This window comes from Dermochelys coriacea, chromosome 13, assembly GCF_009764565.3.
Source record: "Dermochelys coriacea isolate rDerCor1 chromosome 13, rDerCor1.pri.v4, whole genome shotgun sequence".
In the NCBI taxonomy this organism is placed as follows: Eukaryota; Metazoa; Chordata; order Testudines; family Dermochelyidae; genus Dermochelys; species Dermochelys coriacea.
In genome coordinates, this window is record NC_050080.1 from 7,339,495 (window position 1) to 7,354,747 (window position 15,253).

Sequence of the window (15,253 nt, forward strand, 5' to 3'; positions counted from 1 at the left end):
TTAGGGCATGGCCCCCAGCTGCCGCCACTTCCCCCAATCAGGGCTCAGCTGGCTCTATAAAGGTTTTGAGCCAGAAGTTCCAGTAGAGACTCTCTCTAGCTAGAGAGAGAAGGGCCTGGCTGTAGGGACTTAACCAAGGACCTATTTTGGAGCAGGGCTGGAGAAAGGCCAAGGGAGCCAGGGAGCTGTGGCCTAGGAAAGCCCCAGTCTGCAAGCCTGGGAAGGCCTATTAGGTATGGGGGTTGCAGGGGCAGCAGGTCCAAACCCTCTTGCCTATGATGAGTGGCACTTATACTGCAGTCTGCCCCAGGGAGCGAGGGCTAGTTGGTGACTGGCAGTAGCTTAAGACTGAGGCGAGATGGGGATAGTGGGTGGGGATTCCCCTGGCAGGGGGAGACCCAGAAATGTGCAAGTACTGCCAGGGGGCAGCACCCAAGATAAGGGCACTGGGGTCCAGGAGGGACCGGGCCCAGTGGTAAGATGGATCACCAGACAGCAGAGGGCGCCCCAGAGGCTGACATGCTAATTCCCGTAGATGAGCAGCAGGAGGTGCTGCTGGGTGAGTCCCGCTCCATTACACCACGATTTGGTAGGGGAACATTGTTTGAGACCCCAGAAGTTTTTGCAGGATGGTACAAACGTTTCCTGCCCAGCTCTGCTTACCCTGTCACCAAATTCACCACGAATCCCCGTAGGGCCAGGGAGTCCAGGTTCCCCACTGGCACCTTTGCGGCCCTGAAGGGAAAACAAAGGGAAGACAAGATCCTTGCACCTGTTAACGTCCCAGGAATTCACCAGTCTCCATACTGATTTCCTGAATAAAGTCATTAATTACAGATTCCCTTTTTCCTTCTTTACTCTCCCGAGTCCCAACCACTATCCCTGTCCTTCCAGACTCCAGTACCGCTCTTCTCCTTCCTCATGTCCTTGCTTGCTGGCCCTACCCTTCCCCTCTTACTGGGGGAAGGCATTTTGAGGTACTCCAACCCAATCTCTTGCAGATCATCAATGGCATTAGCATAGGTTGCTTAGCGGCCACGATAAGGCCATCTGGGTGCACCAGCCGAACCAAATTTGGGAGTTAGGAAGCAATGAAGCTTCAGTATGACAAGTCTCCATGGGCCATGGATGATGGAGCCCTTACTGCTTTGTGTGATCAGTACACTGACAACTCTATGAAAACCTGCACATCTTAATTCAAAGCAGCTTTATAAAAACACCCATGTAAAGCTGGCGTGTTGGCTTCTTCATGACATTTGCATAGCCATGTGAAAGGCTTGGGTCTGAGCTCTCCCTGACATCAGAGGCTGGATGTGCTGCAGATAAGGAAGCACTTAATGATGCTCCAGAGTGGGTCCTCTGGACAATTCAGGCATTTTGCTGCTCAGGCTCTGTGCAGAATCCTTGGACAGGTCTACACTTGGAAGGCTTTGCTGACACAGCAATACCACTGTGCTATATCAGCAAAGCTCTCCTACTGGGGATGCAGCTTACAGTGGCAAAAGTGCACTTTTGCCAGCATAGCTATCCAGCCCCAACCCGAGTGAAGTAAGTTATACTAGCAAAACCAGTATAACTGCATCTCCACTTGGGGCTTTGTTGGCTTGGGACCCTAGCTCATCACTGACATAACTATGCTGGCAAGTTTGTACTAAGTTTGTAGTGTAGACCTGGCTCTAGCCACATTTTGGCTGGAGAGGGGAAAGTAGCTGTAATGTAGTGTCCTGGGAGTGGGGGTGACGGGATTAGAGGAGGGGTCCACAGGACTAGCACAGAGGACACTCAAGGCAAGTGGGCTGGGAATATCCACATGAAGAAGGATGTAAAATGATCAGATCTAAAAGACTTCCTCTGCATTTGTGAAATAAAGACCGTGTTTGTTCTTGCAGTGGATATAGTAATATTTTGGCTACTACTCTTCCCTAGCTTCCCTTTTCACTGTGTTATGTTAATGAAGGCATTAAGTATGTTCTGATTAATTGATATCCAGGTCCCTCCAATAATTTGTCACTATCACTCAATTTTATTAGCCAGAAGTTTGCATGGATACCAAATGACTAACCTGGGGTGTACTAAATTACCCAAATTTCTAGCTTACTGACCTGAAAGCCCCTTACACCTGGGGCTCCCAATGGGCCTTGAAGACCAAGTGCACCCTGAGAAAGAGAAGAATAAGCATGATTAAGAAAGATCATTCACAACCAATTGAGTCATGAACACAATTAAATTGCCGTTGTTGTAACAACAAAAAGCAGCCAGTCCTGCGGTATAGAAGTCTTCTTAACAGCCATGCTGATGAATGGCCATTATAATGCAACTCGCTGCTTATTGAACTTTGTTAATGGTAATCCTGGGAATAATCACGATTATTTCTTTTTTACTTGATGCTTAGATTCATTTGGTTCTTATGAATGCCAGGGACTAAGTGACCCTGGCTAGAGATAGGCACAGTGGGACACATGCTGTGCAAATTTCTCCTAGACACACAGCCCTGAAAAGAAGTCAGTACAGACCTGCCACTCCAGTTCCGAATGGATACAGTTAATTGGCCTGATTCAGCAAGGTAGGGAAGCAGGTGTCTAATTTTAAGCACGTGACTAATCCCACTGAAATCAATGGGTGCTTTCTGACTATGACATGCTAAATGGTGCTTTTGTGAAGGATATACCTGATCATCCCCTTGAGATTTACGGGTTAATATAGGAGGCAGACCTTCAAATAAGTGCCAAGGCTTTTTACACCCTAACAGGATCTTTATGAGATATAATTCTAAGTCACAGGAATTGAAAACACAAGACAATCCCTTTGCACCTTTTCCAATTCACTGATCATTTTGTTCTTAGTAGGTTGACACGCATGACTACTGGGAAAGAGGGTGGGGGGTTTTTTTGGGGATGGGGGTGTGGGGACAATGGTACATGAAGTTCCAAGCAACTCTAGCACTAACTATAAATCACATATTTAATTGCATACGGGTTAAGCTAATTAATTCACTGAACCGGTTTTCAACTCTTACTGAACTGTCAGATGAAGTTAGGAAGAAGACTGGTAATTAAAGGAACAGACTGCGTGGGTTGGCAATTTGAAAATCTGGGGCCTGATTTCCAGACGAGTTGAGCGTCCACCACTACAAGTGAAGCAAATAGGAGCTGCAAGCATGCAGCCACTCTGGACATCAGGAACTTGGGTGTCCAGCCTGCCCCCTTGAAATACACACATGCAAATACAAAAGCATGATCCAGTGCATACCTTGGTACATTCAAAACTGGCAATCACATCCATTGCAAAAATGTATGTTTGTGCAGGCGCATTTTGCACCAGCAACTTAGATCAGGAGTTTTGAAAATGCAGCCCTTTGTGTTTTGTTATTCCAGCTAACAACATTTCTAACAGAAAATTAACAGCTGCATACAAGTGTCTACGCTGTATTCTACTGAGAAAATAAAACACACACAAATGATATTGGGTCAAATTTTGAAAGTGACTAAATGACTTAGGAGCCTAAGACTAAGCAATAAGTCACTTCTGAAAAAGGGATTTCAGCTCCAACGTCATTGAGTACAACTTTCTCAAGACCCAAGTCACTTAGGAGCCAAAATCCCATTGTAAAATTAAGGGGACTTACGTGCGTCTGAAGATTTTATCCCTTGTTTGCAGCTTTGGAAATATACAGAGAACTAGTTATGTTTGTTGTCAGACGCCAGCATGTTTTTTTGCCCCAAGCACATAAGATACTATACAAGTCATGATAGCACCCTAGTGTTAAATCAATAAAAACTTAATTGATGTCACAGGCACTCTGGAGTAAAGCCACTATCAGTGAGATAAAAAATCAGACCTTAGTTCAGTGAAGTACTTGGGCGTGTGCCCTCTTTAAGCATAGGAGCAGTTCCATGCAAAAATGGCACCATGTTATTCAGTAAGATCCGAAGTCAATGGGACTCTCGTGCATACTTAAAGCTGGGCACATGCTTAGTACCTTCCTGAATCAGGGCCCCGAAGAATAGAATTTCACATATGCTATTAATTCTCTCTCATTTAAACAGTATAACTTTTCTTTTTGTGTAATGATTTCCCAATGTAGGTGCAGTGTATTTATCAGAAAAATACAAAAAGCAAGATAAACTCCGAAAAGAAGCATTTCAATCACTGTTAAACCTCTCTTGCCATTATGCAATTGAAGCAAAGAGAGCAAAATTTATGTCATAGGGGAAATTCTGCCATGAAAGTGACCGTTTGAAAATGGCATTGTGAGAATCCCCACACATTATCTCTCAGTGACTCTCTATCAGATTTACTCAGTTTACAAGTTAAAAAAGAAAAGCCCATTTTTCTAGCTGCCAGGCCTACAAACTCACTCTGGAATCTAGATGCCCAGTTGGGGTCTTTCTGATTTGTGCATCATTAACAGAATCTCTATTACTGAGAGTCAGATTAAAATCTAGATCAGTCTCCCATAGCTGTGCTGGCTCTGCATGGCTCCCCCAGCCTTAATTTTTTAAAGGAAGATGACATGATCTAGAATAAACCCAATCAGCAGATCTAATTAAGTTGTGCCATTTTTATACAGCCACTCCACTGACTATGACGACACTTTCATGGCTCATTTTTTCTTTCTGCTTCCATTTTCTCATTTAACTTTAATGCTGTGTTACTTACATCTCTAATAAAGTTTTCTGTAAGATGCTTTATAAAATGGTATGGTATTGAAAATGACTACATATTATGTGGCAATTCTTTCAAATAGTCTAAGCCAGATCCTGATCTCCACTGAAGTGAATGGAGTTACGCTGCAGTCACATAGGTATAAATAAATCCTTGTCTATATTTAAAAAGTGAACGGATTTAAACAAACCAGTTTCGTTAAACCAATACAAACTCCTAATGTAGACTCATTTACACCAGTTTAAGTGGCCTTTCTGGCCTTTCTCATATAGATTTTACATAAGTTACTTACTGACAAGTTCGTAGAAATAAGCGTGGGTTAAGCTGATGTTAGTGTACCTGACTTAGAGGTTTGCACCAGTTTAACTTGATGTAGTTAAACCAAGGAACTTTTCTTGTATAGATGAGGCCTGAGATGAGAATCTGGCCCTTTTCCTTTCACAGTTCATTCCTTCTTTTTGGTGCTTTTCCAACCAAATATCTATTTTTCCATGCCAATTTTACTTTGAATTTTAGGACATAAAAAATAATTTTTGTATCTCTAAGTTTATTTCCCTTTTCTTAGAAGTTTAAAGAGCAAGCTGTTCAGAACAATAACTTATTAAACTGCTCAATTTCTGTCCAAGTGGCACATACAAAAAAAAAAAAAATCTTAGACTTCCTGTAGGCTTCCTGATTTCAAAAATACTTAAAGAAGATCAAAACCCCCTGTAAGTTCAGGCCCAGCCACAAGAGCAGCACTGGTTGGTGTAATAGGAAAATAAATGGTGTCCTGGAATTTTTAATATTATGAACAAAGCCAGTTTTTTTTCATCTTACACCATTCTGCAGGAACCCAATGGGCAGCAATGCAATTATTTGTAGACTTCCTTCATTACAATGCTCATAGCTCTTTATTCCCTGTGCTCTGTGGCAATCCTGAGAATGGATATGAAGCATCCTGATTTGGACCCAAGACTGGATGAGATGCTTCAAACCAGAAATTCTTTACAATTTACAGGTGAGGGGAAAAATCCAAACGATTAGAGCTGGGCAAAACCCCACTGATTCATTTCACACAAACATTAGCTTCCTTTTCAAAATCCCCATAGGTTTGTACTGTCTCAATGTCGGGATCTGAACGAACTCCCAAAATGAAATTTTGTCAAAAGTCTCAAATGTGACCTTCTTTTGCATCAAACTGTGCAGCCATGAGGTTTGTGCGATTTTAATGCAAACCATAAACAAGCACAACAAAAGCGTGCAATCAGCTCCCTGCATGTTTGCAAACCTTTCGACGCACCTCTTCCAAGTTTCAAGGCTGTAACTAACCTAGGTGAGTTGTAGGATTTCAAATTTTGTTGTAAACATTTTGTACAGCTATGAGATTTGATAATGGGCTCTTTAAATCTAGCAGACAATGGCTGGAAGTTGAAGGTAGACAAGTTCAGAATAGAAACACAGCATACATTTTTAACAGCGAGGGTCATTAACCATGGGAAAAATTTACCAAAGGCTCTGGTGGATTCTCCATCACTGGCAATTTTAAAATCAAGATTGGATGTTTTTTTCTAACAGATCTGCTCTAGTTCAAACGGGAATTATTTTGGGGCAGTTCTCTGGCCTGTGTTACGCAGGAGGTCAGACTAGATGATCACAGTGGTCCCTTCTGGCCCTAGAATCTCTGAGTGACACCTAAAAAGGAGGCTTTCACGTTTAGAGTGCTGGAGGCCAGGCATTCCAGAATAACCCTTATTATTACCAAATCAAGAAGGTGCTGATTGTCCAAGCTGCTATCATGTAAGGGCACCAGCCACATGAATCACCTGGGACAAATTCTCCTCTCTGTTACCTCAATGTAAATGTGGAATAAACACGGTGGCTTCAGTTTGGTTACTCCACATTTACACTGGGGTAAAAGAGAGGAGACCTTGGCCCATTTACTTTGGGCTAAATTCTCTGCTGGTGTAAATCCACAGACGTTACGCCGGTAGAGGATGGAGCCTTTTATTTTAGCTTGATGGTGGCTCTGAAGATTGATAACAGAGCTGTGTTTTAACTGTAGAAAGGTTATTCTTGAAGCAGCAATGTTCTACTTACAGATGATCCTCTAGGTCCGGGCTCACCTCTCTCACCAGAGATACCAGCATCACCCTATCAACAATATCAAAACGTCACCTGTGCTGTTCTTCAAGCGGGAACTCCACCCTTCCCAACCCACTATAAAACCATTACACAAATATATCATTCATGTCTCACATCACTGTCAGTTCACGGGTAGCAGCTAGTCAATAAATTATAACAATACGTGGCTCTTATATAGCACTCATCATCCAGAGATCTCAAACTGCTTAAAAAAGGTAAGTATCGTTAGCCCCATTTTACAGAATGGGAAACTGAGGCACAGAGCAGTGAAGTGACTGCCCAGGTCACCCAGCAGGCCAGTGGCAGAGCCAAGACTAGAACCTGGGTTTCCTGAGTCCCAGTCCAGTGTATTATCCACTAGGGCACACTGCCTCCCTAGACTGGCCTTTTTGACCCCACTGCAGCAGAGTAAGTAGTATTTGAGTTTCTAAAGAACTGACGTGTGACTTACATGCCACTCCCCAGATAAAAATCACACAGAATAGTTCTACATCCACAAGTGAAGGACTGTTTTGTCAGCCCTCATTACCACACTGCCTACACATACTTTTTAGATATCTTTGTATAAAAAAAATATTTAAACAGTATAACTTTTCTTTTGAGTAATGATTTCCCAATGTAGGTGCAGTGTATTTATCAGAAAAATACAAATAGCAAGATAAACTACATACAAAAACAGCATTTGAATCACTATTAAACCTCTCTTGCCATTATGAGAGAGTGAGAGAGAGGGGTTCATATCACTTAATACCAATATGGCAAGCTCAATTGTGCCAGAGAAGCAGCACATGAGCTCAAGCTTAGTGGTGGAATTTAAGAGGCCCTGAATAGAGTTTGTGATATATGTAAGATGTGGAGATACCTACAGGGATACCGGGCTCTCCCGATTGACCTGCCTCTCCCATCTCTCCAGGACTACCCTGTAGTGGGAAAACAAACAGTCAACTGGGCGGAACTTCGCAGTCACTTCTGTAACTTCCCTACCAACCAGCTGGAAGGAAAAGGATGAAATTAAAGTCTTGCTGGGGAGATGAGATAACAAAACGTGCTAAAAGACAGCAATAAAACTCCAAGAAGAGAAGAATTCTTATAGCATATAAAACTATAGAACAGTTATGCTAAAGTGCACATGCTGGGACTTCCAATATATTATGGAACACCATAAGTGGGAGGAATTTCCTCCTGACCTCAGCCAGTGATCAGTGTACACCCTGAAGCATGCGAATTAGTAGCCTTTGTATATAGTCAATAATAACGAGGCTGATGCTAGATAGAAGATTGAAAGGGAGGGAAAGTCAGAACAAATACACTTTAATGAGCAATTTTATGATGAGTTGCCTCAATCTGTTTCAGATTTTCTTTCATCAAACATTGCCGAGAGCCAGCCTGGTGTCTCAAAGTGTAGGAATTAAATACACTGTTGTAAAGATTCCTTGTAGCTTATCTTGAAGTGGACTGTTGATGTAGATTTACTGAGAGTGCCATTTTACATATATTGTGTGGCAGCCATGTCAAGTCTCGTGACTTCTGGGTGAAAGTTTGGCAGCAGCGAGGCAAATTCCAAAATTCTGCCATGGGTAGGATTATCAGAGGTCCGTTGGCGGTTTTTGGAACTGAAGCAGACTGTCTCAAGACACTTGAGGGATCTTCCCATGATTAAACCCCCAGCACTGGATATTTACTCACTGGAGACTGAACTGTGTATTTTATACTTTTGCATTTCAATTTCCCGAAATATCTATCAAAGTGAGATCTTCAAAAGTCCTTTTTGAGAAACACCTGAGAAGATACAATGTGCACAGCGAGCAGAATATCCACACTGTGTCACCTCAACGGGTGACTCAAGCAGGTCAGTTTTTAAAAGAAATGTAGGCCCTGATCCCCAGGAACTCAATCCTGTAAATATTTATGCCTGTGTTTTCAGCCCTTTAAGTTCAGTAAGACCATTCTGGTGCTCAAAATTAAGCACTTGTGTAAGTGTTTGCCAGATTGGGCCTAAAACTGCAGTGCACTAAAATGACACACTTAATAGTTTCCCAGTGAAAACTCATCCTTCACTTACTAGTTCACCTTTTGGACCCTTGTGACCTGGTCTTCCAGGTAGCCCCTGAGGGGGGGGAAAAAAAAAAATCACAACAGAAATTTTGCAGTATGTAGAAAACAACATTTACCGTTTACTGTCTCATTACACACATATGGGCATTTAGAATCACAGGACATAAGTTTCTAGCAGAGAGATTTTTCCATGTGAAAACAATGGGAGAAATTACCATCTAGTTCATTATCCAGAGTGCTACCCAGGCACTTCCCACTGACGATAATGGGAAAGAAAGACAAACATGAAAAATACAATAATAATAATAATAGTAGTTGATACTGATATAGCACCTTTCATTCAACAATACTCAACAAGCTTTACAAAGCACGGGAGGGGTAAGAATTTTGATCCCCATTTTATTGATGAAGAAATTGGAGACCAGAGATGTGAAATAATTTGGCCAACAACGTCTTAGAATAAGTCAGCGTTAGGAATACTGTAGATATCTGCAAAAAGAAAAGGAGTACTTGTGGCACCTTAGAGACTAACAAATTTATTAGAGTATAAGCTTTCGTGAGCTACAGCTCGCTCACGAAAGCTTATACTCTAATAAATTTGTTAGTCTCTAAGGTGGCACAAGTACTCCTTTTCTTTTTGCGAATACAGACTAACACAGCTGCTACTCTGAAACCTGTAGATGTCTGGTCTCCCGACTTCCAATCCTTAGCCCTTAGGCTAAGGGATAAATGTCATTATGATGCTAAAATTTTTCCTCTGTGTTTTATTTCTGAATTAGGAGGACATATACTAATACCTTGGTGATTTGCCTAGGGTTTCAGCCACTCCACTGTGCTGGCAATGGGGCAGGAGGTGTGTCATTTTCAATTGAGTCATTTCACACTGACACAGCTGTGACTGACACTAGAATCTGGAGTGTTGCTAGTTGATTATTACCAACTGCAGGGGACAGACTCACTTTATCTTATCCTAAAGCACCAACAAAGGTCTTTTGGCTGCAGCTGGATTGGATCAGATAATTTCTCTTTAACCATGTTTCTAGCTTTATTGCCATGGTTAACTGTGCAAATATCCCAGATTGTTTCCAGTCTGTATAATATACTGTGCACACACACTGGCTTTCTCACATTGCACCATGGGGAGAAAGTCTTATTCATGGGCTTAGAGGTTTGGTGAACACAGTGAGACAAGAGGCCAAATTTGAAAGACATCTAGGCACCTTCCAGTGTGAGTTGGATGCCTCAAAGCTTTCCAAAATCTGGCCCAAGGTGAGAAATAGCTGCTCGTGTGTCCCTCCACCCCCGTCAAATACGGAGAAGTAGCACTCCTACAGTGGCAAGTGTCTGACTCTTTTATGGCAAGGATACTATGATACTCACAGGAAGTCCGTTTGGTCCCTTCTCTCCCTGAGGACCGAAGCGGGGCACATCACCCCTGTAAACAGCAGTAGGTTAAGATGGACAATCGACTGATCTGATTCTATTCACATTAGTCAGGGCAAACTCTTCAGAAACTCTTTACAGGTAGGGTTTATTTCCCATCCACCAGTATTTGTAGAACCAGACGTGCTTGTAATCTTGTGATTTTAGAAAGCCCCTCAGAAATCTGTGCTCATTTTTATTATTATACCCACAGTTGAGTCGCCTAAACCTTCCAACATTTAAGTTCAATGTTCAAAGTTGGACTTTTTGGATCGGATTCTCTGTTCACTAGTCAGCTTCAAGCCAGTACATGTCCACTGATTTCAGTGAGTTACTCCTGATTTACATGGCTGTTAGCGAGATCATAATCAGGCCTTAAACTTTTATAGGGCCTACTAATGTTCTAAGTCATACTGGTGTAAATAAAGAAAAAAAAAACTCCCCTGAAATCAAGAAATTTACATTGATGCAAAGCGAGTGTCAGCGAGATCAGAACTAGGCCTTTGTGTACATTCCTGGACAACAATTCTAAGGGGAGTGCATCTGTCCAAAATACGGGTACTCCTGATGTGTCTGCAAACCCCATGCAGGCACGAATTGGCATCTGAAGGTGCAAAATGGGTAATTGCATAGAGCAATGCCTGTGTGCACACAAAGGATGAGATTCCAAAAGCACCTAGAGGAGATGGGCACCCAACTCCCCATTGACTGTTTTAGGTGTTTTTGAAAACCCTACCCACAGCTTCTAATTTCTCACATGTGAAGGCTGTCCCTTTTTCTCCCCAGGACCATAGGTATAGTTCCATGAGATCACCTGCCAGGGTCTCCTTCAGAAATCTGAACTTCACAGTTACATGTCTAACTCTCTATCATTTACAGCACTTTCCTTGTAAGTGATGAGAACAAAAAGGATGTCTCCACAAACAGCTCTGAAAAGAGATTAACTATTTATTGTAAGAAGACCCCTTATACTACAGGTTTTGCCACAAATAAGTGGCTTTAGAATTAGTCATTGTGTAATAAGGATCTGTCACTTAACCCTGGTAATATCAGTTAATTCTGTTCATTATGTCACACAATCTTTGGGCTTAATATCTTGTTGGGATTTTCCCAGGGTGATCAGTGTGAACTATCTTCCTCTTCTGCCTCAGTGACCCTACAGGAAATCTCTCTCTTGAGCCAAAGTCTTTCAAGCATTGCTTTTTCTCTAGGAAAGCCTATACCCGGGCACGGTGGATGACAGCAAATGAAATCTTTCTGTGTGGTGTTGAAATAGGATTTCACAAACCTTCTCACCATCGAGTCCAGGTGTTCCATCTCGTCCATCTTTGCCAGGCATGCCCTGAATAAGCACATGATGCAGAATAAGATTGTGACACAGACACCATTGATTGCAAAGTCTCATGCAAAGGTTCAGAAACATAAGGATCAGCCAGTCGTTTAGTGTTGAATTACAAAGTCCTCCAAAAATATTAGGCTATGTCTACACTACCGCCAGATCAACACTCTGGCAATCGATGCACTGGAGGTGGATTTAGCAGGTCTAATGAAGACCTGCTAAATCTATGGCAGAGCGCTCTCCGATCGATCCCGCTACTCCACTCAGAAAGAGAAGAGTAAGGTAAATTGACAGGAGATGGTGCGGTATAGATACCGCAGTAAGTCGACCTAAGCTATGTCAACTGCGTAACTTAGGTTGATTTACGACAGTAATGTAGACATAGCCTTAATGAGCAATAAGTTCCACCATTGGTTATAGATTTCACTAGCTTTGGATATGATGTTGCAGGTCATCTATTCTTAACCACAATATAAATTCTAGATCATAAAAATACAGCCCAGATTCTAATTCCAGAGAACGCAGCACTAACAAATTCCACATACATATACACTTCAGTTACCCAATGTCATCATTACTATCCATTATATTTTAAATTTTAAGCTGAAACCAGTAATTGATTTGATTATATTAAATTTCAGGGTTACATTTTCAAATGCATCCTCTAAAATTTAGTCCTGCAATGTTTTAAGTCTGCAGACCTTTCCATTTAGACAGCTGACTGCAGAAATGCTACTTGGGCATTAAATTGTAGGTGTAACTGTACAGTCAGATTGTGCAGCCTTCACTCCTGTTAGGAAGCAGTCAGGCAAATAGTCCCACCAACTGCAATGGGCCAAATTAACCATTGGGCCAAACTTACTGAGGTCAAAGGGAAATTTGCCACTGACTTCTACAGAACCAACTCTGGGCTTGAACATGAGTATGGGTTTCATAAACTGACCCTCAGTGATCAGATTCCGACGACTCTGAAACGTAAGCCCTTGATGTGGAGACTACATCAAACAGAAACAACATAAGCTCTTCTGACATTGCTGTATTGTAAAGTCATGAACCAGTGACAGAGAGACTTGTAATTGAAAATCTGACTTACAGGTTCTCCTATGGGTCACTGGTCCCTGGCGATCCTTTTGGTCCAGGTCTACCCTAGAAACACACAAGTCATTTATCATCCAGTGCTGAAAATATCCAGAGAAACAGCCTTTAGGCAAAAGTGTTAAATAAATTCAACATTCAAATTTTAACAGTATAGGTTCATTTCATTCAATTTGTGTTTGACCTTGAGCTATCCATAGATGGATAACTATCTCATTTAGAGCCCAAGGCCAGCAGAAGATGTGTGCTCATCACATCTCAGCATCAGCAGCCTGACCCAAAAGAGCAAACTCCCATTGACATCAATGGCTGCTGAATAAAGCTGCGAGCCCATAGGCCCACACTTTTAAAGGTATTTATGTGTTGCTTCACTTGGGGTTTGGCTACACTTGCGAGTTAGAGCTCATTAAAGCAGCCCTGGGTGCCCTAGCTCACTACCCGTCCACGCTGGCAAGGCACATAGAGCGCTCTGACTCTGTGGCTAGAGCGCTCCTGGTGCTCCACCTCAGTGAGAAGATTAATGCTTGTTGCACCTTGGCTGAAACACCTGGGCGTCAGTGTGAACGAGGCGTTGCATTACTGCGCTCTGATCAGCCTCCAGAAATGTCCCATAATCCCCTTAAGTCAAGTGCCACTCTTCTCATTGTTTTGGAATCGCTGCAGGAATACGGATATGCCCTTTGAAAGCTCCGTTTCTGACAACCGGCTGCTTATCTGCTCCCAGACAAAGTAACCATTAGTGTGGAATGCTGCGTGTGAGAGAGAGAGAGAGAGAGAGAGAGGGGTGCAGGGAGGGGTGTCTGCTGTTGTCTGAACTTACAAGACAGCATGGTGACATGCTCTCAACCCCCCCAAAAACCCGCTCTCTCTCCCCCCACATACAATACAACACACTCCCTGTCACGCTCCCTCCCTCCCCATTGAAAAGCACGTTGTAGCCACTTGCATGCTGGGATAGCTACCACAATGCACTGCTCTCTGTGGCTGTTGCAAGAGCTGCTAATGGGGCCATGCTGTGTGCTTGTAACTGTCAGTGTGGACAGATTGCAGCACTTTCCCTACTGCGCTCTCCGAAGGCTGGTTTAACTCAAAGCGCTCTACATATGCAAGTGTAGCCATGCCCTGAGTGTTCTAAGGCCTAAGTGATTTAGATGGCTAGGTATTTAGGGGCCTAAGTCCAATTGATTTTCAGTGAGACACAGGTTCCTTAATCACTTTTGAAAATGGGATGTAGCCGAGTAAGTCATTTAGACCTTGCAGTACTTGGCGGCAGAATGCCTAGACACCATTACAAATCTGAGCCTTAAAGCTAAGCTTTCCCAGAATGGCTGGGAAAATATCCCTGCTTTCCTCCCACTCACTTGAGCCCTGCTTGATGGGAAATATCAAGGATTAAATAACTAGTCTGACCAATGGAGCAGAGCAAGTAAAAGGATTAGGAGGAGTATAGAAACCTTGCTAAACTCTACTCTTCTTCCAACCTGAACTTCAGAAAAAAAAAAAAAAAAGATACAACAAATGATTGAACTGTGTATGAAGAAATATCCTGTCGAAAGCTCTGACCTATGACTGGATACAATACATGCACAAGTGCACTATTTTCCATAAAGAAAAGTTTGTTTCTAAAGATCTTTTCTAGATTTGTTTTAAGAGCAGCAATAATATTTTAAACACTCTGATTCATAGAAATAATAACTACCACTTCTTAGCATTTATCCAGTGATCTTCATTCACAGACCCGGAAGTGATTTATAAGGATTAATAGGTATAATCCTCCCCATTTTACATAGTGGGAAACTGAGGCACAGAGCAAGTAAGTAACTTGCCCAAGGCCACCCAGAGAATTGACAAAAGAACTTGAAACAGAACCATCTTCCATCTCCCAATCAGGAGCAGTTGCTACATAAAGACATTTCAGAAGGAATTCTTGCAATATTAAGTTGACATGGGACCTGAATCAGGGTCATAACATTTCACACTGGAAGGTAAATGCAGTACTCTTAGACCCCTTTGGAGCACAGGATTGAGTTAAACAGATCCAAAGATTCTCCTTGAATCGATCTATGTGTCTCCCACCCAGAAGTAAAAAGAAAAGGAGTACTTGTGGCACCTTAGAGACTAACAAATTTATTTGACCATAAGCTTTCATGAGCTACAGCTCACTTTATCGGATGAAGTGCATCCGATGAAGTGAGCTGTAGCTCATGAAAGCTTATGCTCAGATAAATTTGTTAGTCTCTAAGGTGCCACAAGTACTCCTTTTCTTCTTGTGAATACAAACTAACACGGCTGCTACTCTGAAACCACCCAGAAGTGTCTCTCATCCAGAGGCATGAAGATTGTCAGTTTCTAACCTACCTTGAGAATTTTTCCTTCTGCCAGCAAAGCGACACAAACAGAATGAAAGAGGCAAGCCTTAAAACAACTGTAAACTAAACTTCATGTGCAATGTTTTAGTAGGCAAGTGTTTTATTGCACTTACAGTATCACCTTTGGGCCCTCTGAACCCTTGAGGTCCTTTGTCTCCTCGGCCTCCCTGTAATGATAAAAGAA

At 42.3% G+C, this 15,253-nt stretch overlaps 1 protein-coding gene across 1 annotated transcript in view; it reads right to left on the minus strand.

Moving 5' to 3' along the window:
- The window catches only part of COL9A3 (collagen type IX alpha 3 chain), a 72,634-nt gene that overhangs the window by 17,793 nt on the left and 39,588 nt on the right, over positions 1–15,253 (minus strand). Inside the window, 10 exon segments of the mRNA XM_043496089.1 lie at positions 664–735; positions 2,103–2,156; positions 6,745–6,798; positions 7,656–7,709; positions 8,852–8,896; positions 10,225–10,278; positions 11,555–11,608; positions 12,699–12,712; positions 12,715–12,751; positions 15,183–15,236. Of these exon segments, the coding sequence (XP_043352024.1) occupies positions 664–735; positions 2,103–2,156; positions 6,745–6,798; positions 7,656–7,709; positions 8,852–8,896; positions 10,225–10,278; positions 11,555–11,608; positions 12,699–12,712; positions 12,715–12,751; positions 15,183–15,236 (492 nt within the window).